This window comes from Vigna unguiculata, chromosome 5 (assembly GCF_004118075.2).
Source record: "Vigna unguiculata cultivar IT97K-499-35 chromosome 5, ASM411807v1, whole genome shotgun sequence".
Classification (NCBI taxonomy): Eukaryota; Viridiplantae; Streptophyta; class Magnoliopsida; order Fabales; family Fabaceae; genus Vigna; species Vigna unguiculata.
Genome location: NC_040283.1, coordinates 44,008,338 through 44,035,753, shown reverse-complemented (window position 1 = coordinate 44,035,753; position 27,416 = coordinate 44,008,338). Strand labels below are relative to the sequence as shown.

Sequence of the window (27,416 nt, the reverse complement as noted above, 5' to 3'; positions counted from 1 at the left end):
GTTACATGTAGTCCTGCTTATAATCACATTTCACATTTCTCTATTTTCGATAAACAAAATAATTTTTACAATTGACGAAATTGAATTAATTTAATCTAACATTTTTAAACGACATTGAACAAATAACTATAATTAATTAATCAGGATATATATATATATATATATATATATATATATATATATATTTATATTTGTCTATGTGTAGATAAAACATATATTTGTATAAATATGTAAAAGACAAAGTTTGAGTTTAATGAAGGTAAACATATCCTATTTTATTTATTTTCTAAAATAATAATTTAAATTTGAAAAACCCTAAATTAAGAAATGTAAACCAGGTTGGACCTTTTAAACTTCTAAATCAAGAAATGTCTTCATGAAAAACCTATGACTGGACTCCAGCAATATACTTTGGCAATTCAACAGGTGTCCTAGACAATTTATAACAGTTTTGGAATTCAAGTTTATTATTGAAAAAAGTTAAGGATTTATTAATTCAATCATAACTCGATTGTGGTTAAATTAAAAAATTATAATTATAATATTATAAAGAATAAAATCATGTCAATGAAGTTTAAATGGACATAAAATTATGAAATAAATTAATACATACCGATGATGTAAAAATTTTTAAAGTTATCGTCGACGAAAAATTGAAGATCAAACTCTTGATATAATATTTGAGGAGCAAGCATTGTATACTTTCCAGTTGAATAGAGAGAAAAAGATTCAAGCCATGGTTTTCCTCTTTAAAAGGAAAATTTACCGTAGTGACTTTAAAACTGTCTCCCTTTCACACCAGCAGTTGCATATGAAAATTTTGGTAATTGTTTCAAGAACTATACAGCTCACCAATTCCTTGTGTTTCATGTTAATCGTCAGCCATTAATGACTCATTGTATGCCAGAGAAAATTAGGCAGACAATTAATTACATATATACATTTTTACATAACTATAATTAGAAGGGATGAAAAAAAACTATTGGCATTAGTATCAGTACTACAATATTTGCACTAGCATATATGAAGTAAGAATCTCCGAAGCAGGGGAGAAGAAAAAAAGAGTTATGTCATCATGGTCTAAAAGGCTGGAGATGCGGAGCAGGGGCGCGAATCTCACCACCAGGTTGAAGATTTCCAACAGGCAAAGAGATGGTGTTGATGATTGGTGATCTTGCAGAAACATTGGGGGGAAATCGTGATGCACTGTAACCAGCCCGTATAGGATGTAACGTAAGCTGAGAGGTAGGATTTGTGGAGGGACTCTGCCGATTGGTCGGAGAAGGACCACAAGAAGAAGAACCGGCAACAAGGGATGGCCAATTAGAATTCTGTTGTCTTGAGGGCGGAGGCAACTGCTGTGCCGAAAAACTCGAATCTGACCATAAAATAAAGATTAGGAAAGACTCAAATCAAAATCTGAATGCCCAGTGTCTGCTCATGAGCAGAATACATAAACAATGCACATATTACCCGGACAAGAGGACAAGTACATATTTCCAGACCCCAAAGAAAAATACTGATGCAATCATTATATAACATTAATTAGTTTCAGGACTCTTAAAAAAAAATATCTAGACAGTATTCTTTGGTTCAGATTTTCCTCGTTCTGGAGGGGACGAAAGTGGCATGGAAGATGGAGATTTAAGTGTCCTAGACAGTATACATAATAAAAAGTATAATATATCCTTGCCAAGAACTCAGGAAAATCTGCACATCATCTGCCAACTCCAGCTTATTACTATGGTTTCAAATGGGATCAATCAACAGCTATATATATATATATATATATATATATATATATATATATATATATATATATTTTAACATTACCTGCACCACGAAAGTCTTTGCTTACTTGTGGCATAAGTTTAAATTTTACAAGCTATTCATTTAATAATTGACGGCAAGGATAACCACTATTACTATTAGAAACATGTTAGGAATGGAACCGAAGTGAGACTACATTTTCATAACATATTAAGTCAGGGCAATAAAAGCAACATTTAAATTTAGATCTCAGAAAAAAAACAACATACCTTGCAGCGTTCCTGATGTACACGATGGTTTAAGGTTTGAGCATTTAGACCTAAAAGCATCTGCCAAAAACTTATTCATACGAACTACATTAAGACTTGTATCCAGAGTCGTCTTTCTTTGTTTGAATTCAGTTTCAATTCCTTGAATTTTAATATCGTACTTCCTGCGGAGTTCCTCTAATTCCTTTTCAAACTCAGATTTCAACTCCATATTCTGCTTGCAAGAATAATATTATTTAGTCACAAAAAGGATGACCAAAAAGTCATTGCAGAAATCAAAATATAAGCAAACCAGAAACTAACCTTTTTTTCATAGATTTTCATTGTTTGATCTGCTACTTTTCGTATTCTATCCAATTCAATTTTTAGTGGATCATAATAGCTCAAATGTAGCTTTCTGGAAGCTGAATGTATTTCAGCTTCCAGATGTTGATAATTGATCTCAAGAGGAATTGAAGAATTTATTGCGTTTGCAGATTGCATTATTACTTCACTGGGTGCAACTGTATTAGGGTCAGAATCTGAGGCAGGGTGCCCATGTGAATGTTCCAAATTTGAGTCAGATTGCACGTCTTGATTTGGAGCCACAGTTGGCTGATGTTCAACTTCAGTTGCCAAACAAAAATTATTCAGGTGGGAAGACGGGAGCTCCGCAGATAGTAATTGTTGCACCTGATTTACAGGCTTGACAATCAGTGAAGCCTGATTGGATTGACCGGCTGGTACAACATCAACTGTACTAGGCACCAGTTCTGGTTGTTCGGAAGAATGCTGCAATTCCTTAAACTTTTCATGGTCATGAGTGGAGCCTATAGATAACTGCCCAACTTGTTCTTGAAGATCCGTGACATTAAATGTTCTGGATACTGGAGGCTCTTGGGACAATTCTGCCATGGTTTTAGGTGCTCCTTCCTGCTCTTCTGATGTGGTCCTTTTAGCCACCAACACAGCACTTGTTAAACGCTCTATATCATCAACACAATCAGCCGCTGCTGGAATACTCAAAGGGACATCAGTAGTTTGTTGCTCCAAAAGTGGATTTGAAATGGACATATTATTTGGACCTTCATCACCTGAACAAGCAGCTTGACAAGTCCTTGGTGATAAAACCCTATCTAAACATGGGACCTCTAGTCGACCTTTATCAGACATTTGAGTCATAGATGACGGGGGATTCAAAGGAGATGCATCCTGTGGACACTCGGTAATGACCATCCCACTTGTTTCCGGAGGTACATCTACAAATATACAAACAGTGTCCAGTTCATTTCTAGTTTCTTGCTCATCCACTGGAATGTGTCCATTAAGTATGCTAGATGAGTCTCCAGAGTTTTCATGCCATGGACTCGAATGTGTATTGTTATCAGGACCATTACTCAGTCTTAATTCTCTATACGAAACTTCATTTACAGCACCTCCATCAGATTCTTGTTCCATGGATGAAGGAAGATTCACCGCACCATCATTTTCTGGAGAATCTGTAGTATTGATAATCCCCTGCTGTCTCAAAAGTTCCTTTCTACCCAACAAACTTACAGCGGCCCTGTTAGCAATTCTTTCATCAGATAAAGGTGAATTCTCAGCGACAGTCTCTGTGATGGCTTTAACCTTATCATCATGACCCTTTCCCTCTGCAAAATGATTCTTAAGGCCATTGTCAGGTTGTACTTGACCATAAGTCTGGAAGGACTCAACCCCAGTCCCACGTTCCTTTGAAGCAACTATTTTTAAAAGTTCATTTTGTGCCCAAGATTCCACATCTTCTACCCAAGCAGCCTCCTTTTCTAGAAACTTCTGTTTGTCAGCTGATTGTTTGGCCTCAAGATCTTTGAGTTGTGTTTCATGCTGACACTTCCGTTCTTCAATTCCTTTTTCGTATTCAATATTCAAAACCCTAAGCTTTTCCATTCTTATAACATCATTGGGAGAGCAGGATCGTATAACAGCTGACTGTAGTTTGTACCATTCCTCAAATTTAGCCTCTTCCTCCTCAATATCTTCCTTCAACTTTTGCTTCTCTTCGTCTTGCAAAAGGCATAGCTTCTTCAGCTTCTTTTTGCACTTCTTCTGAATTTCTTTAATACTTTTAGACATATCTTTTTTGAACAATTCAACCTCCTGTTCAACTCTGGTACATATTCCATCTGATGGTTCAGACGCTTTTGGAGAGTCGGTATCATTATAACTTCCTGTGCGATATAAAAATATTTTCTTCAAACAACGCAACATAGAATAAATGTAGTCCACCTCTTCTTTCTTACACCCAAAGTTCAATTCTTTTATAAGATAGGCAATGGGGTCGAGTTTGTGCTTTAGCAAAGAAGCTGCTGTCCAACACTGAATTTTGCACGATTAAAGAAAAAAGAAAGTATCAGTTACTGCAATTATGTGAATACATGCAGTTATAAGAGGCGTGAAACAGAACTCCTGTCTACGAATTATCATGACTATTTTACTCGTAAAAATTACCAAATGATATGGCATAAATGCAGACCAAGTAGTAAAATTTTATGTTGCGTTTATGCTGTTAAGATGGTAACCGGTTTGTGAATATGCAAGTGAAAAAGAATAAAGCAAATTTCCTTAATAGCTCCCAAAAAGAAAATTGAAGGGAAATTCGTATTCAACTTTGCATCTATCCTACTTTTCTTTGCAAGACAAAATACAGAGCATGATCCTAAGGCTGATAGAAGATTTGAGAAAGGTTTGGGACTCGATTGGCAGGCAGAGGTGGCAGCACAGGTGGCTGACTGCAGCGGCTATGGCTGCTGAACTAAAAAGTTGTGGTTTGGGTTGCATATGGTAATTTAGGCTTTTTATTTGGGTAAGGGTCCAGAAAATTTTTAAATTTAAGGAAATTAAGGTTGCATTTGTCTTGGGTTAGGTCATGCTGCATAGACCCTAGACTTCATCTTCTTTAGGTTCAGCCTACGGCGTGATTTGCACCATGGCCATTCAACAATGTCCAAAGCGGCTGCAATGCACTGCCATCCCTTCAAAATACTCTTGCCAAAAGAGTATTTCATATTTTGAAATTGTAGACAAGCTAAGAATGCAAAACATAGAAAATGCAAGTTACTTCAATGTTTATCTTTTCTAGGGTCCTAGATACTAAATGTAGCTAGATTGACTGCATGCTAAGAAGTAATTGCTCTCCAGCAAATTGATTTAGCATTAACTATTGTTGTAGTACTCTCGAATATAAGTACACCACTCTGATGATTGGAAGATACACACATTTATATTCAGAAAATTTTTGTTTCTCATTCTTCCACAAATATAAAACTATTCATTTGTCTTCATCTAACAGTTTAAGCTTTTGAGATGGTTCATGATCAGGCCTTGCACTATAATTCTAGCCCAAAACCCAGATTATTGAGTATATTTGCAATAAAGTGTTCATACTTAAGTTTGACAAGTTCCACAAAAAAATAACTGCAGAAAAGGAAAAGGAAGCCAAAATTGTTAACTCACTAAAAATGTGCTTCGGACTGTAAAAAAATTGAAAAAATGATCAAATAAAAAACATAAGAACAATTTTCTTCAAGAAAACAAAAGCTATGTCAGAAAGCAACGGATAAAGGAACTAAAGGAGTGAAATTGAATCGAATAGAAGTAAATACTAGAAAATATTCTCACCAGAGATAATTGAAAAGCCTGTAATATTGAAAATGGTTCCCTATTGACATCGTGGTTATTTATAACATATTCAAGAAATTTTTCGATCATGCTCTTGACTTTATCCTGCATTACAAAAAGATATCACCACAATATTATCAATTCGGATTAGGTTAGATTGACCTAAATACAAAACTGCCAAATCAATAATGATACCCATAACAAAATTATAAAATTCATTCCTGGGTGAATGCAGGGTGTGATCACAAGAATTGTTGGAAAAATTAATTCTCAAGGTCAAAATCTCACGGTACACAATCTAGTGGGACTGGAAGGATTTCAAATTCAAAAGGGGCACAGACAAATTCCACCTTCTTTAGGTTACATAATATAACAATTAATCCAACAATGACACAAAAGCACTCTCCAACAAAACTAAACAATAACCTTTTCCTCCCTTTACTTCCTTCCACCACTACATAATTATAAACTTTGAAGCACGGACACATGTGTGTGTGAATGTGAGTGTGCGAGGGAGAGAGAGAGATAGAACATTATTATGAATTATATAAATTGAAAATCGAGATTATATTCAAAAGCATCTATATAAAAAATTAGTTAAATATAACAATCTGAACACACTATTTCTTGATACAAAAAAGATCTAGTTCATCCATCTAAAATCCAAAAAGTGTAAAGAGGATCTAAGTCATTTAAGACATTTCATCCCCTTGTTGATCACCATCATTGAAAAAGACACCCTTTTAAGTTATTCATCCAAAGACAAATTTAAATAGAGATAGTGAAACACAATATGTAATGAGAAATAGATAGTTTGTTTGTTTAAAAGAGAAATAGAAACTTACAAAAGTTCTTCTTAAAAAAGTGCCAAAGCCGCAAAAAAAAATGTTTTTTAAATTCTACTTAAGAAAATATCTGACGTTGATGTACATGTGTAGTAAGCGTGTTGGTATCAACACATGTCAAGCGGAGACATTGAACAGTCATGATCAAGCGTTCATAGGTTATAATCATTAAAAACATGAACCTAATAGGTCAACAATAAGTAAAATAAGTGTCCACCTATGGTCACATCGAAATTTTATTCACATCATTGCCTTAGTTACCATTCTAAATTCATTATCTTCCTTCCAATTCTATAACGATTTAAGCAATCTCCTTAGTCCTACCACTTCAAACTAAAAGCCTATTTTTCAATTTGATACATCATTGTTGGGTTTTTACCTGGCAAAGATTACTTGAAAACAGACAGACAATCAGAAATTCCAATTAAAAACTATTCAATTTCTCAAGTATCTTTTCAGATCAGAAGCATTTCATTCCTACTTCATTATAAGCCTAAAATTACAAGCTTCATACCATACCATCACCAATATTAAAGCAGACCTAGTAATGCATCCAAATATCAGAATCTCAACAGGAACACTATCAAATCAACAAAATTCTAAAAGCCTTTGATAAGCACCTAAGCGCTTGGGAAAGCTATCATAAAAAAGCTAACTATAATATAGAACTAACTATCATAGCACTAGGCTTAAGAGCCAATGTCTCAACAACTTTCCCTCAAAAAACCCTTCACTCAAATCCCTCACTGGTTAGAACCCTCCATAGGTAGCACTTTTTGAGACATTGACAATCAGCTTTGACACTAATTGATAAGTACATAAGCACACGGGGAACCCACCCCCAATAGCAAGCTATTAAGGGAGAAGAACCAAGCACTTAAATGCTCTATCGAGCATCCCACAAAACTCAATATGGAAATTGGGCACCCCATAGCATCCAAGTTCCTATCAGACCTTTACATTAAATAATGTTGCTGAACTGACAATATTTATACACAATCGCACTTAATCAACACAAACAATCAGCATGCAACCATACAAAGAGTAAAGGAACAAGGACCAAAGCAGGAAAAGACGTAAAACTTAACAAAGGAAAAACATATTTCATACCGGAAGAAGAAGAAAATCACAAAGCTTTATGATCTCTGGCTTCAGCAGAATATGTAAGCTACTCTGCTCATCATGCAGTCCGCTTTTTCGCTCAGATTCAACATTGTCTCCTTGAGATCTATCTGACATTTGATCAAGCAACCAGATTGAGTAAGGGCCATAAGTAATTGACATGGAACTGATTACCAGAACAAGTAGTCGAACTATGCAAGAATTGAGAAGCATTACCCACTAAATCTCTAGGTGTTCCTGCAAAATTATTTATTGGTTTCAGAAGTTATAATATATATATATATATATATATATATATATACACATATATATAAAGGCTTACAATAATTATAATTGTTACTAATTGGAAACTTCATTGAACAATGAAAGGTCAAAGTAATAAATATCACCACTAACCTGCCTTGCTACCAGCGGGTAACTTTTCATCTTCAAATTTTGAAGAAGGCGGATCAACAATATTAACTTTCCTGCGCTTCTTTGCTGCTCCTTCAGTTACATTATCAGGCCCATTGACTGAACCCTCAAAATGATGGACTTTCTTCCTGCTCCGCTGAGATGAATTATTTAAGTACTTCCACTGAAACTGTTTTCCATCCAAAAGTTTTGTCCAAAAAAATTGGGATGGCTCTTCATCCAGTGACCCAAGTTTTAGCTCACCATGCAAAGAAAAATTTCCATGGTATGTTGCCCCATTTTGCTGCACTTTCAATAAGATTGAACTGTTGCTTGAATCAATATGTTCTCCATCCTGAGATAGTAGGGATGAGAATTCATCCATCGCTTCTTTTAGAAATGGTCGCCCAAACAAGGATTTCGCATTTGATGCATAAGTTTCACCATCATGAAAAGCTTTGAGTTCATCAAATAGACAAGAAGCACCCCACATCAACAGCATATGACTGGTACTCCAGTTCATGTTTTGTAAACTGAAGTCAACTGACTTACATTGCTTAGCAAGGATTAAGGCTTTTTCTTCAACAGTGAAAGTTGAATATAACCGGAATATTTTTATGAAATCAAACTGTGAATCAAGTGTTATTTTCTGAAGGGATCTTATATCATTCATCGGGTTCCAATCACTATCAAATATAATAATAGAATCAACAGACGACAATTTAATGCTTGGAAGGCAAGCACATGTTTCTAACAAAAACACAAATCGTTTGTTGTTCTTGTCATTAAATTTCTTCATGGCAGCTTGTCTCTTGGAAGGTAGAATATTTTTATCAATTCGTTCATACGAATCTGGACCAAATCTTTGTCGAAGTAGGTCTTCCAAATAATTTCCTATAACTCTTCCAGAACTTCCAATATACTGCAAATTCAGTAATAAACTAACATGAATCAATGAACTATCTTCCCTAAAGTGGATGAATAAAGTTTAAGAAAATGGGGAACGACATGGTCTCATGTACCAACAGACACACATGCATGCGAGAAAATTAAAGAAAACAGGCAAAACAGACCAAAACAGAAAAATAAGACCTCCAAGTCTTAATGAGATGTATCTATGAATAAAATCTTATGAACAAGCCTTTCTGATAGCCCTCTCACACATACAATCCCAAACAATTTTAATAACTAAAGAAAACAGATGAAAAATTGGCTAATTGAGAATTAATAACATACCAAAATATGTGTGTATGTATGTATGTATGTATAAATAGCCCATATAAGCTTTAGATAGAGATTTATAATGTGTGTTGGGATATTTGATTTAATCATGGTATACTGGCAACATATGTAATTAGAGATTCAGTTATCTTTTTTATTATTTCCGCATATGGATTGATTCTACTTCTCAGTTCTACTCAGTAAATTTATAGATTGAGTCTTATCCTTAGAAAGTTAAAGTATTTCCTCGGAATAAAAGTTGCGTGCCTTGTGCAAGGCTTCTCTATTTCTCAAAGGAAATAAGCATTTGATCTCCATAAAGAGATTAGTAAGTGGGTTTTTAAGTCCATATTATATAGGAGCGTTTTCTTTTTAATCTCCTCGGTACTTGAAGTCAAACTTAGGAAGAGGCTACTGTTCGGGAAAGAAGACACTTTTGCCTGGTACTAAATTTCTCAACGAAGGATTGGTATCTTGAAGAAAAATATAGGATAGAAAATGTCATTCATGTGCAGAAACTGAATTTCAAGCCCTTACTCAAGGAGTGTATAAAGGAAACTCTCAAAGAAAATCATACCAGACGGCCTTAAAACTAAGGTTGACATCCCTATGAAATTGTACTGTGATAACAAGTCAACCATGCATTCCCATAATCCAGGAGAACATGATAGGAGCAAACATTGAAATTATCAGGCACTTCATCAAACTGAGGTCTTGTGGTTACAAATCATGTCCCTCAGGTCTTCAGATAGTGAACATTTGTCTTGAGGGGCTTCCTCAGGACATATTCCAGATTCTTATAAGCAAGTTGGGAATGATCAATATTCATTTATCAGCTTAAGGATGAGTGTTGTAAATAATGGATTATTAGGATAAAAATATCCTTAATATCTCCACAGTGATTGGAGAAAAAAATCTTTAGAATCTTTTCATTTTAACATATTTTTATTTTCTTATTTTAAAGAATTTGATTATTAGAAATTGAGGCAATGAGAATGTAATTGGTATGCTTTTATCAATAAAATAAATCTTTACTTTCATGCATAATTGAAGTAAGAGTAAAAAGCAAAATGCTTTTGTAAGATCAAGTGTAGAAGCAAAATTTTGAGTCATCATTCAAGGGGCATGTGAATTGTTGTAGATGATTATTTCTATTTCCTTATTTTAAAGAATTTGGTTATTAGAAATTGAGGCAATGAGAATGTAATTGCTATGATTTTATCAATAAAGTAAATCCTTACTTTCTTGCATGGTTGAAGTAAGAGTAGAAAGCAAAATGCTATTGTAAGGTCAAGTGTAGAAGCAAAATTTTGAGTCATCACTCAAGGGGCATGTGAATTGTTGTAGATGATTATTTTTATTTCCTTATTTATAGAATTTGATTATTAGAAATTGAGGCAATGAGAATGTAATTTGTATGATTTTATCAATAAAATAAATCTTTACTTTCTTGCATGGTTGAAGTAAGAGTAAAAAGAAAAATGCTATTGAAAGATAAAGTGTAGAAGAAAAATTGAGTCATCACTCAAGGGGCATGTGAATTGTTGCGGATGATTATTGTTCTCAATGACCTCAAAATAAATGATCTCCCAACAAGATTATTTTGTACTAAGTTTCCCCCCAACATTGCTCACAAACCAGATCAACTTCAAAGGACAAAGCATAGAGAAATAAATTCACATTATAAAAGAAATATTAAAGAGCCCATTAATAGATACAATTAGAGATATCAAAATGAATTCAAACCCGTGAACTTCGAACTGGGTTGGGTTGGACAAATTCAGCACTTTTAAATGTGGTTTAAAGCCTACCTCACTTAACCCATGAATTAAACAAGTTTGTTTAGTGCTAAAGGTAGGTTGACCAGTAACCCACTAGTATCAATCCTTTATTATATTTTTACCATTTTTTTCATAAGTGATGTATTATAACTATTTACTACTTCTAATTATGTAGGCTAACAACTTTATTTTTTTTTAAATATCAGAATATTGTTCAATAATATTTGAACAGTTTGGATGTTTAATTTATTTGTTTGTTAAATTATGTAGGTTGGCACTATAATTTTTTCAACTCCCATCTTATAATAATGCTTGATAAAATAGACAAGTATTTTTATTATATTGCTATAAAAAATTAGTCAAGTCAATCTACTTTGATTGTACTGCGATGAAAATATTAAAAAAAAATTGAAAAGACAAAACATCTTTAAGTGGGTCAACACACTAATCCACCACAGCTTGAGTCGAGTCGGGTTGCAAAATTTTTTACTCACCAAAAAGTGAGTCAGGTTGAGCTGACTCGTATTTAACTCAACCCGAAGTGAGCAAACCCATGTGAGCCATATTAGCTCAATTTGACACCCCTAGATACAATTTAGGTCCGTTCAAGACTCTAGTTAGCTAATGCATTCACAAAAGGACTTCTCTAGAACAATTTAGGGATCTCACTTTGAAGGGTAGTGTTGTTATACTAGCTAATAGAATTTAATATTAGTCCCTTCAAATTCTTAGGCTCTTGAGCCGCGTAAAGTCTTTTGTCTCCATAACACATCAACCTAGGAAGCTACAGGACTCTAACCATGACATCACAGCCAAAAACCATCTCCCTGCCCACACCTCAAATTTTTTAGCTATAGAATCCATTTTTGCAGTATTTTCATGATTCACTTTTTCACAGTCGTGTAGAATACATGTATTTTTATTCAAAAACATGAATTACATCCTCAACTTCTTTACAACAAAAAACAAGTATGACCTCTGCTTTCATCTCTCATCTATCCTAGCTCAGCAGTATCATTTCCAGCTAACCCAAGTATTTTCTAATAGACCACTGCTCTCCAACATAAGGATCTCTGTTCACTCAGCTCTTTGCTCGAAAGCCTTCATACTTTTTTCAACTTCTTTTGACTCTCCTCACACGTAACTTATGTGTTCCATTCTTATGTATTAATTCCGTCTTTTATTTATCACTTCATTCCAGTGTTCTCATGCCAGTTAATATGAATGTGCCTATAGTTGTGAATAGTTTTTGGCATTTATATATCTATAATATAAAATCTTTGATACGAAAGTCACCCAACTACAGCATTTTTGTGGTCAGCCACTCCTCACTGTGATTGATAACTAAGAAGCTAAAGAAACTAATAGATGATGATGTAAATTTAAGACTTAATGGGTAGACAGTCTGAAAAATGTGTACCTGAAAAAGAATGAGCACCCTTAAATCACTTTTTCTCAACTCCTCAAGCATTGAATCAAGAAGTTGCAACTTGCCACTTGCTTTTAAATCAAAATCAAGATACTGAGACGGTTCGAGACCCTTGTTAAGAGAAGGTTGCAATTCTGGACCAACAAGATAGGGATGACTACAACACTGTCGAGAGATACCACAATAAAAATAAACTATTAAGAAAATACACAAACACTTGACAGCTCTGGAGTTAATAAAAAGGAACACCAAATCAAATATAAAAAAAGTACACGTTAGTATATCAAATTCATTTTAATTATGAATCAGAAACACCAAATCAGAATTAGCATCAATCCATATGCAGCATAGGATGTTGAAATGAATTCAATATAAAACAGAATCAATTTGTATTAATAATACTGAATTGATTATATTGATGTCATACTCATTGTAATTATATCTTATCGCTCGGTAGTAAGAACTTGTTAACAGTTTAGCACTAAACATCTAATAATAATAAATACATTATTTCAGATGGTGCAACCAAATATTGCAGCATAAAACATCTAATTCTAAACAAAAAACAACTTTATATTGTTTTTGATGTTATGATATGCATGCAATTTATTTAGAAAGTACAACCTAACCTTCCGAGTTAATATAAGAACATCACGAACAGCCTCAATGCTATCAACCTTTGATGAGGAGCGCAGAATAGAAGCATTTGACAGTAAAATAGAACAATACTGTTCAAGCTGCAGATTAGATATTTGTACAGGAACCCAATACTCAACAAACCTAACGGAGTCAGACTTGCCTCTGTATGGATTATGACTTGACAACTTCTCCTTCAGTTGAGTGACACTATTAATGGAATTAGTTATTAAACCAGCTTCTTTTTCATTATTAATTTTAGAGCCCTGCAGCATGCTTGCAGCAATAGAATCCCCATCTTCAAGCTGATAAAAAATTACCAAGAGATCAAAGATGTACCCACAGATAAGCATAAAATATAACTATATGTGTGTTTGTGAGAGCATGTGTGCAAACCTGTGGGGCGGGTTTGTGCAAATATACATGATTAGTTACAACAACTTGTCTACCTGTAAGTAATTTGCTAATCTACATATAGGATTCTGATCAATAAAATGTTACTCAAACCATATAATTATCACAAGCTGGATTTTCGTTCACAAGAATGTCCTTCTTGGATATTCAACATCTTACAAGGGTTATAAGTGTTTTTCTCCTTATTGCGGATTATACATATTCAAAGATATGTTTTTCAATCAAACCAGGTTTCGATATCCTAAACTATTCAAACCGAATTCACAACAACCTACATCTTCCCCAGCTGTTTGATCTATTATCCCTACTATTTCATCTTCTAAAATACTTTTATCTGCAGAACCTTTGTCACCACCATCATCTACTGCACCCTCATCATTAGATTCTTCTTCCCCATCTAGTTCCTCAAACTGAATATTCACCACCTTCCCAACCACCTAATACCCACCTTATGTGAACCAGATCAAAATCTAGAGTTATGCCAAAAGTAACCCACTCTACTTATTGTCAATATTGAATAAAAACCACCAAACAAGCCCTTAGTGATTCACAATGGTTCTCTGCCACGAAAGAAGAATTTCTTGCTTTACAATGCAATGAAACCTGAACTCTTCTTCCTTTCCGACCACAAAGAACTACCATAGAATGCAAAATAGGTTATTAGAATAAAAGAAAATCCCAATGGTACTGTATAGAAATATAATCAACAACCTCGATTTAATGAGACCTTATCCTCAGCTATTAAAATTATCTCTATTTGGATTATTCTTACATCTGTTCTTACTTTCGAGTGGTCTATATTTCAATTGGATGTTCATAATGCTAGACTAAAAACAACATTACTGCAATTTGGGTTAAAAGAGAGCAAATGTGACCCTTCTTTATTCATTTACAGTAACCAATCATACGTTGAATATTTGTCGGCATATGTTGATGAAAATATTATCACAAGCAACTCTCTAAAACAACTTTGTAATCTTGATAACTTTCTTGGTAAAGAAGTTTGTCCTCAGTCCAATTGGTCTCTTCTCATGACTCAAACTAAATACATTAAGGATTTTCTGCTGAAGACCAATATTCTTGAAGCTAAGTCAATCTTTTCTCCTATGATTTTAAGATGTAAACTTTCTAAGCAGGTTCAGATTTGTTGCCTAATCCATCCATTTATAGATTTGTGGTGGGTGGGTGCTCTTCAGTATCTCATAATCATTTGACTGGAAATAGGTTTCTAGGTTAACAAAGTCTGTAAGATTATATCAGCTCCTCTTGAGTCTCAGTGGACTACTGTAAAACGAATATTAAGATATCTAAAAGGAACTATTTCCTGTGATATATACAAATTATTCCAGCTGTTGCTAATCAACCTATGATAATTCAAGCATTTTGTGATGCAAACTGGGCTGCTACCTCTGGAGGTACAATATTTCTTGGTACTACTCTCATTTCACGTGGCCTTGTAAACAAACAATTGTTGTTAGATCCACTACAAAAGCAAATTCTCGAAGAGTTGCCTCAGCCACCACCAAACTTCTTTGGATTCAATACCTCATTGTGTTCCTGTTATTTATTATGATAATTTCAGTGCTGTTAATCTTTCTTGTAATTCCCCTTCTACATGTCAAGATGAAGCACATGGAAATTGATATTTTCAGTTAGATAGGAAGTGCATGCCAAGCAATTAATTCCTACTAAACCCCTATCTATCTTCTACAAGATTTTTTTTTTCTCAAATGCAAAGAGTGGTTGATATAGAAATTGTATTTGTTAGACTAAATAACCTTAAATAGAATTTGCTGCAAAGTTATTGTGTGTTACATGCTATATCTAGTTCCAAGATAAACCTTTTTATATTCTCTTCTCTTCCCTCTCAAACATTACATCAGTCTACTTACCCTCACACACCTCAGTAAAATATTATAGCAAAATGCAAAACTGGACACCTGGCTGAAACTTCTTGTACCTTTTGCTTGGTGCAAATATGTTTGTTCACTATTGGAGATGTTATTCTAACTACCTGTTTTCTCAATAACATGATGTCTTCTTCTTCACTTGAAAATAACATCCCCTACTCCATTCCATTTCCAAAAAACACTTCGTTCATATCTTTCCACGTGTTTTCAGTTGTCTATGTTTTGCCCATGATATGTCTCAAGGTCTAGATAAACTCTTAGCTAGAGCTATCAAATGTGTTCTTGGGTCATTCTCAACTTCATAAAGGATATCGATGCTACTCCCCTAAGACCAAGAAGTATTGTGTATGCCAATATCCCTTTTTTTAACCAACTCCCTTTTACCCTCCTTCCACTCAAGATTTCTAATCTAGTCCAACAAGTCCTACATGTGCCCTTAGTTGAGTCTTTTGTTCCTTCAGCTCCTAACACCCAAAATACCATATAAAATCCTCCTAAACCATCATCACCACCTTAAGCATATCCTTCTCAATCATCACTTAATACCACGACTCCGTATCATGATGACTCGAGTTGGCCCATTGTTATTTACAAAGGTACTCTCTCTACCCATAATCCACACCCTATTCACAATTTTCTTAGCAACCATAAGACGTCTCCTTTTTTTTCCTTTAATTATTTTGTCTCTTCTATAACTATTCCTAAAAATGTGACATAAAAACTTGATCATCCTGGAAGGCGACAAGCCAAGATTACTGAAATGTCAATTCTTAAACATAACAAAAAGTGGGAGTTAGTTTCACTTCCTTCTGGGAAGAGGAAAGTAGGTTGTCATTGGGTCTATGCCATTAAGGTTGGACCTAAATAGTGAAGTTGATCGCCTCAATGATCAATTAGTGGCTAAAGGATATTCTTAGATCTATGGGCTTGACTACAATGATACTTTTACAAAGGACAAAATGACTAGTGTTAGATGGCAGTCATTCGTTATTGGCCCTTGACCAATTCGATATTAAAAATATTTTTCTGCATGGTAATCTAGAAGAGAAAGTCAATATGGAGCAACATCTGGGGTTTGTTGCTCAAGGGAAGTCTAATTGGTTTGTAAGTTATGACACTCAAGCAATCTTCACGTGCTTGATTTGGAATGATCAACCATAATTTTCAATCCTTTGGGCTAAAATACAATGAGCCATAATATTTTGTTTCTACGGTCTCCCCTCCCTTGGAAAATGTGTGTATTTAATGGTGTATGTTGACGATATAGTCATTACAAGGAATGATGTTGCTAGAATATCACAATTAAGGGAACACCTATGCAATCATTTTCTGACCAATGATCTTAGAAGTCTCAAATATTTTTTGGACATGAAAATAACCAATCAAAGGAAGGATTTGTAATCTCAAAGGAAATATGTCATTGACATTCTAAAAGAGATAGAGAAGATTGATCGTAAACCAGTGGATTGTCCTATGGATCCAAATCATAAATTACAGGCAAAACAGGGAGAAACTTTCTCTAATCCAAAAGTATATAGAACACTAAAACGAAAACTCATTTATCTCACTATTACTAGACTAGATTTGTCTTTTGCGGTTAGTGTTGTGAGTCGATTCATGTAAAATTCTTGTATTGATCATTAGAGTGTTGTTGTTCTTATTTTAAGATATCTCAAAAAGGCTCCAAGACAAGGAGTGCTTTGTTACTCAACCTGATTACCCAACCCAATGATAACTGTATTAGGTTGTTGAATAAAGAAAAGTAAACCCAACCAAACTCAACTACATTTAATTGGGTTAAATTGAAAATTACATTGAACTTGAACCAACCCAGGCCACTGGCACCCCTACTAAAGGGATCAGTTTGATCCATCCAACCCTAATCTGACTGGTTTGCATAATACAACTACAGTTACAGATTACATCACATGCATAATACTAACAATGAAGAACAAAGACCAACCTCAGTTGTAGAAGGGTTACAAGACTCACTGCCTATAGGATTATCATCCAACCTGCAAAGAAAATATCAAGTTATTTAGGCCTGAAAACACCAAATAAGTCAAAATGTAGGTTGGGTGAATATTAGACATATTGCATTTCATGTGGATTTCATATACATTTGCAATTTCAACTAAGTACAACTGAATGACTATCTGCTGAGTCAGATGTTAGTAAAACAGCTAGGACATAGAAATTCTAATATCACTGTATTTCAAACATAATGGAGTTCGAACAGAGTATCATATCTCTCTCACTGCTCAATTCCATCAGTTTTGTTTTTTATAATGTTGCAATTCTATCAATGCTTAACACGAAATATCCAGCAACATGCATCAAATGAATAATATAATAAAGAACTTATGATTCAAGAATTTGAAAATAATCTAGAAAAGAATATAATAAAAGAGATGCCATGCTAAATCAAGAATAATGAGATATATGACAAGTAACAAATACCTTATCCGCTTGGAATGTGAACCATCAGTCCCCATTATATTGCCACCTAGAACTGAAGGGCTACTGCAATTAGGAACAGAGTTGCAGTTGTTACCCTCAGCCAATGTGGCAGAAACATCTGAATCCATGTCTACCATAATTCTCTTTGTTTTAGAAGGTACCAATTTGTCAACACTACTATCATACCCAACACTGTTTCCGATTAAGTCTTCAGGCTGAATGCTTTTAGGCACCAAACCAATCTCAAAAGTTGCAGCGTCAGATGGTGCTGATGATCCAAGAGACATGGTATTTTCAACTAGGTCTTTCATAGGATCACTCAACCCATGGTCAACTCTCATCTCTTTTGATTTTCCATCTTCAGGTAGTTGCACACCATTCTTGGAATTGCTTGATGGAAATGCTTCTTCTCTGCAGCGATCAGGCTGAACCCTTTCAGATACCAAACCAGTCTCAAAAACTGTGGCATTAGATGGACCGTCAGTCTCCATAATTTTGCCACTGATCCTTGACAGGCCACCAGAATCAGAAATCACGTTGGAATTGTCACCCTTTGCCAAGGTGGCAGAAACATCTGTATTCACACCCCCAGTGATTTCCTTGCTCTCAGAAGGTATCGCTTTCTTACCTCTATCATCTCTAACAGTGTTCCTGATTAAATCTTCATCCAATATCCTTTCAGATGTCAAACCTGCCTCATAAGTTGCAGCATTAGATGGTGCCATAGAATCCAGAGTTACGGTATTTTCAACCAGATCCTTCACAGGGCCACTCAACCTAGAGCTAACTCTCATCTCTTTTAGCTTTCCATCTTTAGATGGTAGTGCACCATTCTTGGAGACTTCACGATCAGAATGACAACCTTCAAAGCCCTGGTCAATTTTGTCTGGAATATTCTTGCCACCTTCATTTGACTTGTCCATCCTTTCAGGCACTGCAAGGCAATCTTCTCAGTCAAGCAATTATAAATGATAGATAATTAAACAAAACCTAATAACCATTAGAAAGCCTCACTCAGCAACATTTGACTAGTCTTCATTCTGATAAGTAAACAAAAAATGTAACAAGAGACTTGAAGAAAGGCCTAGCATTAGTAGCACCTTTAACTACTTCTTTTATTACATGATAGATCAATAACCATCGTATTAGCACTGGTTTTTCTGATATTTAGATATGTAACAAAACTAACAGGATTCAGGGAAAAAAAAATTGTTAAAACAAGAATGACACTAGGCATCTCGGTATATTACCTTCCTTTGGTAACTCAAAGAAAGACCGGTACATTCGGGCATTCATTCGCCTTACTTCAACCTGGGGTGTTCCAAGATCTTGTTCCTCATTTTCCTTTACTTCTTTAGCTTCAAATGTCAACTGTCTCACACTCTTCTCTTTTTTTGGCTTCGGGTTTGAATTCAATGAACCTGAGCTTTTAGAATCAGAATGACTAGTAGAAGAGTAACTCCCAGTCCTTCCAGATCTTCTCAAAGGACTTGGCATGTTCTTTTTTCCAACCAATTCAGATCTCTTTTTATCCACCGGTATCCGTGTTACTACTCCCTTTTTAAATTGCCCGGACCTACGAATACTTGAAGGACCAGAAATTATCCTCCTTGATGATGTCTCTCTAGGAGACCGTCTGAGACCAGTTGCATCTGATACATCAGGATGTAATTGTTTTTTTCCCTTCTCAGCATTTTGTGTGACCCTCCCATATTTATTTTCCTCATCCTTAGCACTGTGACTAAAACGAATACTATTTACCATTTGTTTAGCTGTACACCTTGTGTGAGACCTGCAAAATGCTGTTCTTAAATGCTGTTCGGTATGAGGTCAAGTTGTAGTACCCAGCATAGTATCAACTGAGAGGGGTCATAGAAAGAATATAATCAATTAAAATTCAGCCATTTATCATTATTCAAGTTGGAGTTGTGGAAAAATAATAAAGCAATAACATAAATTTATATTATCACAAAAGGGGACGAGAAGAGATATGTCTAGCTAGAATTATTATCCACCAGTTAAAAAAGAAAAGAAAAGAAAATCTGTGTTTGTCAAGTAGTATAATGCAAAAGCACTCATCTCAAAAACGCAACCGAATCAGTCTACTTGTAGGGAACATATATCAATTTCCGTGAGACAAATCATCCCAACCAACATAGACACACTAATCATCGCAAATGCAGAATTAAAAAACCGAATAACATCATAGAAGAAACAAGCGCAATCTGTACATGCAAAGATGAAACGGGATACGCATAATATAGATACAGCGTATAAAATTCACGAGTGATCAATGGGGAAAACGGAAAGCTTATTCTAGCTGATATTTAAGAAGATTATCAGAGTACCAGCCACATTAAACAAAAATGGAATGAAGATGAATTCGGAGGGTTTTACCTTTCAATGAACAATCAAAACTCCGAACCAATGCGAATGTCGCTGCTACTCCCACAAGTTTGGTTCGATGATTCAAAAAACCCTAATTCACTGACAACGGAAATTACAGAGACGGTAATCAGCAGCAATGTAATGCTCGAAGAGGTTAAAAGCAAGAAGAAAAACTACACAAAAATAACGAAAAAATAAAACAACAGAGAGAGATCATGACCAACAAGCATCGAAGCCAATGTTGACAATTTTTTTTAATAGGGTAGTGTTACGTGAATTTATGGCACCCTATATTCTAAGCTTTTCTATTTATTTTGTATTAAATTCCAAAAGAGATCATCGAATATGGGTGAACTTTCTTTTCGTCAGGAGAAATTTATATTGAAATATAGTGCTTTTGATATCTCCTTTTTATAAATAGGTTAATTCATTTTAGAAGTTTCAAGTATCAAAATTTTAAGTAATTTCTCACACTTTATTTTAATTGAATTTTTATTTGAAAACTTTATTACAATTAAGTCATTTATGTTTGTAATGGGTTAGTTATGTGTCACATAATAGAGACGGTGTGATGTGACAATATAGTGCTACATGTCACTATTGGATATGAAAAGTCTAAATATAGTCATTTTATTTGTTATTTTATCTCAATTTTTTTAAAACTCAATCAATTTCATCCTTATATAAAATTTAATTTTTATATAAAATTTACAATGGTATTTTTATTATAATTTATATTTTTAACAAAATTAAGTTTATTTAAATGTATATTTTGCATTGAATTTTATTTAAATTTTGTTTTAAATATTTATATATCTATAATGTATAGATAAATGTTAGAGTTGCTTTAAAAATAAATACTTTATAAATTGAATTGTAAAATTTTAAATAAATTATTATAAAATTGTTTTAAAATTTTATATTTGATTTATAAAGTTCTTATTTTTAAAGTCACTATAACATTTATCTATAAATTATAGATTTATAAATATTTAAAATAAAATTTAAATAAAATTCAATCCAAAATATATATTTAAATAAATTTAATTTTGTTAAAAATATAAATTATAATAAAAATATCATTGTAATTTTAGGTATAAATACACATTTGGTACCCAAACTTTTTCGGAAAGTTCAATTTGCTACCCGAACTTTAGAAATGTTCAATTTGGTACCCCAATCTTCTAAAGAGATTCAATTTGGTCATCTACGTTAAGTTGGAGTTAACACCGTGTCCGTACAGGACACGTGTCAAACCATGAATTTTTTATTTTTTTTATTTTTTTTTCAAAAAAATTATTTTTTTTTCAACAAATTTTAAAACTGCCACGTGTCAGTTTATCATCGTGCCACGTGGCAGCTTACAATCATGACATGTGGCAGTGTAATAGTTATTTTCAATTTAGTACCCTAATTTAAATTTTTGGTTCAATTTAGTACCCAAAATTTTTAAAATGATCCAATTTCGTCATTTCCTATTTGAGACCAAATTAGTAAATAAGCTTAATTATAACTTATATAAACATGTTAAAATAATTGTTTTGAATTTATACATCAAATCACTATACCTAAATATTCAAATTATTTTATTTTTTACAAGTGTAAAAAATTTCATGTATAAAAAATTGCAAAGGTTAAAATGTAAAAAATAAAATAATTTAAGTATTTAGGTGAAATGATTTGATGTATATATTAGAAAAAGTTATTGTAACATGTATATATAGATTGTAATTAAGCTTATTTACTAATTTGGTCTCAAATGGAAGATGACGAAATTGGATGATTTTAAAAAATTTGGGTACTAAATTGAATCAAAAATTTAAATTGGGGTACTAAATTGAAAACAGCTATTACACTGCCACTGTCATGATTGTAAGCTGCCACGTGGCACGATGATAAACTGACACGTGGTAGTTTTTAAATTTTTTGAAAAAAAAAATAAAAAAAATAAAAATTCCATGGCTTGACACGTGTCCTGTACGGACACGGTGTTAATTCCAACTTAACGGAGATGACCAAATTGAATCTCTTTAGAAAATTGGGGTACCAAATTGAACATTCCTAAAGTTCGGTTACCAAATTGACACTAGTGCAGATTATTCTTTTTAACTCGCCTTATATGCCTCGGTTATCAAAAAACCGAAGCATATAATGGCGCGGTGGCATTTTTGCAATTCCACCCAACTTTTATGCCTCGGTTCACAGAACACCCGAAGCCAAAAATGGTGTTATGCTTCGGTTGAAAAAAAATCGGTGCCAAAACTAGCATATGCCTCGGTTGCGGAGAATCGAAACCAAAAACTCACATATTTGGCCTCGGGTGATTGACAACCGGTGCCAAAATGCGTGTCCTTTTTTCTTTTTCTTCTTCCCCGCCGCAGTCTCCATTTCTCTAAACAACTCCATTTCTCTCTTCTCTCTCCCTGCAACCTAGCCCTCCACCGTCACTAGTTCTGCAACCTACCCCTCCACCGTCACTGGTTCGCTGCCGCCGTTGGTTCGTTGTACCTCCATTTTAGGGTTTGTTGAAAAGGGTCACTGAAATGCAAAGTGGAAGAAGGGCTGAAACCAGGGGACTCAAACGTTGGCAGATCTGGGCACGTTGGCGATATTGGACCAAAGTCAGGAAGCAGAAGCTGTGCTAACCAGATTTGGAACGATTGAAGTGATGGAGGGAATCTGGTGTGTGACGTAGAAGCTTTGTGCAGTGAGGAGCAGAGAAATTATGGTAATAAATGGAAGCATCAGCAACATTTTTCTGCTGGAGAATGTCCATGGCACCGAGGAAGAAGACGATGGGTGAAACAGTGGACCAGTCGGCGTTCTCTGCGCTGTACCCAGCCAAGAGCTTCCTTATGGGATAAATATGGGTGAGTTCATCATACCTATGCATCAGCGCAGTAGGGTCTGGACCATGTTCGAGAAGTGTGGAGGAGATTGTGAACGGAGATTCAACTTGTGTGGTTAAGCGAAGTGTGGATGAGGACGAAAACTGCGTTCCTGTTCCGATTCAATTTGGATATTGTCGATTTCCATCGTGCTGTCGAACAACTTACCACAACTGCATTGGTGTTCCAAAAAAACTAAAACTAAAACTAGATATATGATCTAGATCATACAATAAACCACTCGATGATGAAACAAGTTTAACCCATTGTTCTGAATTCAGAATTCGGATATATAATCGACTAAATACTCAAAAAAAAATAACTTTTATATAAAAAGACAAAAGAAATTATATATTAATAGACTAAGTATTCTTCTTCTAACAAAATGTTTCGTTCGTAATATACATTGTTTTAACTTTTAATAATAAATAACTTTATATGCATTTTGTAATTGGTAATTTTTTATCAGTTTTCTAAAATTTTACTAATATCTTTTATTTTACTAAATATTATAATGTTTACTTTTTCTAATTATGATTTTTATTATAATAAAATAGTATATTTGTTTTGAACCAAAGTTCGAGGATAAAATGGTTGTCACCATACATATGATGTATTGTCTGCTTTAGTGCGTGGGTTTCATCACAATTTGATCCTTAAAAGAAGGTTTGGAGAGTGGAAACATGAGGACTTTTAGGCGATGTGAGACTATTGGGTGTGGTAGGAATATAAGCCCCCAATCGAGACCTAAGGGGAATAAATATATCATCCCCAATGGAGGGCTTAAGGGGCTGAAGGTTCCATTATTGACATTACGGTGAGTGTCATTGTTTCAATTATAGGACATCACTTCATTACGGTTTTGTCCTTAAAAGTCACATCGGGGAAGGAGGAAGAGCTATTTAAACTGCCTTAGGCAACGACTTCTAGGCGATGTGAGACTATTGGGTGTGGTAGAAACATAAGCCCCCAATCGAGACCTAAGGAGAATGAGCAAATCATCCCCAATGGAGGACTGCAGGTTCCATTATTTACCCTATTGGGCCTCAAGTTCTAAACGATGTGAGACTATTGGGTTCAATAGGAACATAAGTTCTATTGAGGTTTAAAGGTGTGATATTGGGTGTGGTAGAAACATAAGATCGGTCCCACAGTGGGCGTCATTGTTTCGATCACAAGTTCAATGACAGAATCTTTGTCAACCACCATACATCCAAGGCATTGTTTGCTTTGAAGTCATCACGATTTTGTCCTTAAAAGGCGTCTCGAAGGTGAAAGAAGGAAGTGATATTTAAATCACCTTAGGCCTCGACTTCTAAGCGATGTGGAATTATTGGGTGCGGTAGAAACAATATACTCTTGCGTTTAAATATAACATCCCATCTTTTTCACTTTCCTATTGCATAGTTACAACAATAATAACTCTTTCCAATAAATCTTTCTTTTGTAAAAATATTAAAAAATTTAGATAAATGAAAACAACCTACCAATAATTTTTAAAACACAACAAAGTCTTGACTCGTAGAGTTCTCAGTTCATAGACATTTGTCCTCTAACCTTAACATTCATGAGACAAATATCAAAACCTCAAGAACCCTCCACACATCTAGCTACCCATCAAGAGGGATTATTTAAGGCACTCACTCGAGGAACACGCTTTGAACAAAGCAACAAACAACGCTCAAAATAGTTTAGTCCTAACAAACATCTCAGCTCTAAAAAAAGCTCACATTTCACTCACATTAAGCTATTACATGCATTCAATCAAAATTACAAGCCAACAAAACTCATAAATACCTGACCAAACTCAACACAATTCCATATCATCTCCCTGAACTTTTTCAAAATCACATTTTTAACATCATGTGGACACCAAAATAAAAGGCGTGTTAATTTCCACAATTTTTCAATATTTTCAATTTAAAAACACATCAAAGCATAAAACACAAGCAAATAAAAGAACAAGAATATTAGTTCCCCTTACAACCACCATTTAATAAGAAAATTTTAAACTTCAAAATTAATTATGTAAAATCAAAACCTTTAACACCTTCACCACCAAAAACACATTTTGATAATCAAATATCAATCGTAAACAAAAACTCAAAAGAAGTAATAATCTAGCTTTCTCCCAATTTAATACAAACTCACATATAAGTAAGAAAGTTAGATTCTCTCACCTGAATATTCAAACGTTTAGACTAACCCTTTAACCTTCACTTTAAACTTTCTTTGCACATGTTTCTTTTAAAAATACTCTCAGGTCTCCGAATAAAAATTCCTTACGTTTCACTCTCTAGATCATTGAAAAGCTATATATTTGAGTGTCTTACCACTATCTCAACTCACTTATTTATAGTAAATCTCTTAGCCCAAAAATTCAGTAATCTCGTAAGAGAATATTGACTGAAGTTTACATATATTATTATATTCATCAAATATAATTCAGTTTGTACATCCCTTATAAGTACTTTATCTTGTAAATAATCTATTTAATATCTTCTTAATAATTATTCACCAAATCTTTTATCTTTCAGTTAGTCTTTTAAATAAATATTTTAAATTGATAATTATCACTTAAGAATATTTTCTGGTAACTAAATTTTAACAACTAAATTTTAACAACTTTCTCTTATAATCTTAGATAGTATTTTCTAAGTGATTTTCTATTTTTTATTTTTTTATTCTTAATATTTCAAAACCACTTAAAATATTTTATCTCATATTATAAAATAAAATTGTTAAAATTTAGTAATTAAAATATTATTTTCCATGCAATTAATGTCACGTATGTATACCAACTAATGTCATTTAAATTCAAATTTGTAAAAATAGATTAGTTGAATATTTTTTTACAAAATAGGGTAAGTTGTCATAGTAGAAGACGACATTATAAGTGAAATTGTCCTCCACCATGTCGATTTCTTTTTTCTTTTTTCCAAAAAGCGAAACCGTATTGTGGAAAGTCGATTTCTATTCACTTTAAAAGTGAAGTCATCATCCTGCATGACAATTTCACTTTTTAGTTTTTTTTTTTGACGTTCAGTTTTATATTTGTTTTTTTTAAATATATATTCTTTAGTTTTTTTAAAATATTTGTTTATAGTAAAAATATAAAAAAAATAGTTTTAAGAAATTCTAAAATAATTAATCTTTAAACCTTAATACAAAATTAAAAAAATAAAATGATACAAATTAAAAAATATAAAAAAATCATTGAATAATTATATTTGAACATTTAATCTAGTTAGGTTTATTTTATTTGTGTTTTACTTAGTCTATTAACTATCAAATAAAAAGTATCATTTAATAAAATACTAAATTTGTAAAATCAAACAAATATAAAGCTTAACGAAAAATTGAAATGTGAAGTCATCGTGTACAAGAATAACTTCACTTTTTAAGTGAATAGAGTATGATTTCGTTTTTTTAAAAAGAAAAAAAGGGAAACCGGCATGACGGAGAATGTCGAAGACGACTTTATTCTTTAATACTGTGACGGCTTAATCCTATTTTAATAAAAATTCTAACATATCCATTACCAAAATACAAAAAAGGCCATATACAATACCCTAATCAAATAAAACGTATTACATGAAACAGTACATGTAATAAACAATCCAAGATCTTCGCACACACCAAAAACGTCATGAAAACGTCTCCCTCAGCGAACGCGAAACTGAACCAGAGAATTTCATTCTCAAATAAGAACTAAAATACAAACACAACACTCAATATGTTTAAACCTCAAACAAAAATAATTCAAACCAAACAGAACTGGACAAAATTATTGAAACCAAATCACAGGACCAGAGCCTATACAGAGAATGATAACAACAATTATAATTGCAAGAAACTCAAAAACAAAAACAGAATCCCTGTTCAATAACATGCAAACACAATCCAGCTTCAATACAAAACCACAAACAGATCCAAAACTTTGATAATTCAATTAATCACGCATAGCAATTTAATCAAGTAGAACCTAACCAAGGATCCCGAGTTCAAGCAGCTCCCATCGGAGTTTGCCAAAGGACCATGTGTCTCACCGGAGATGGCCACTCAGGGCTTCGACGTCGGACAGATGCTCGTGGCGGTAATTGTCGCAGAGCTAAGGTGGAAGACGTGCCTGATGTGTGTGATTTCGGGGTGGTGGTGAGTGTCAGTGTTTTCTGTTGGGAGAGAGAGAAATAAATTGGGAGGACCGTGTGGCAGTGTTGGGGAGGATTTGGGAGAGGTTCAAACAGAAAA

General features: G+C 33.8%; 1 protein-coding gene across 4 annotated transcripts; it reads right to left on the bottom strand.

Annotated features, from left to right (window-relative positions):
- Window positions 1–805: 805 nt before the first annotated feature.
- Window positions 806–27,395, bottom strand: LOC114183208 (helicase protein MOM1). 4 transcript variants are annotated; one of them, XM_028070139.1, is made up of 14 exons: window positions 27,156–27,395; window positions 20,287–20,376; window positions 19,140–19,748; window positions 17,890–18,823; window positions 17,393–17,444; window positions 13,099–13,410; window positions 12,461–12,634; window positions 8,042–8,960; window positions 7,862–7,882; window positions 7,634–7,755; window positions 5,679–5,783; window positions 2,343–4,376; window positions 2,040–2,253; window positions 806–1,378 (listed from the first exon to the last, which is right to left on the bottom strand). In XM_028070139.1, the coding sequence occupies exons 3-14, from the start codon at window positions 19,651–19,653 to the stop codon at window positions 1,074–1,076; spliced, it is 5,706 nt and encodes a 1,901-aa protein (XP_027925940.1). In that variant the 5' UTR covers window positions 19,654–19,748; window positions 20,287–20,376; window positions 27,156–27,395; the 3' UTR covers window positions 806–1,073. The 4 variants fall into 4 exon arrangements, with proteins under 4 accessions (XP_027925940.1, XP_027925939.1, XP_027925941.1 ...); XM_028070138.1 differs by lacking the exon at window positions 27,156–27,395 and adding an exon at window positions 20,498–20,612; XM_028070140.1 differs by lacking the exon at window positions 27,156–27,395 and adding an exon at window positions 20,498–20,612 and having other exon boundaries at window positions 19,140–19,681.
- Between the last annotated feature and the right edge of the window lie 21 nt (window positions 27,396–27,416).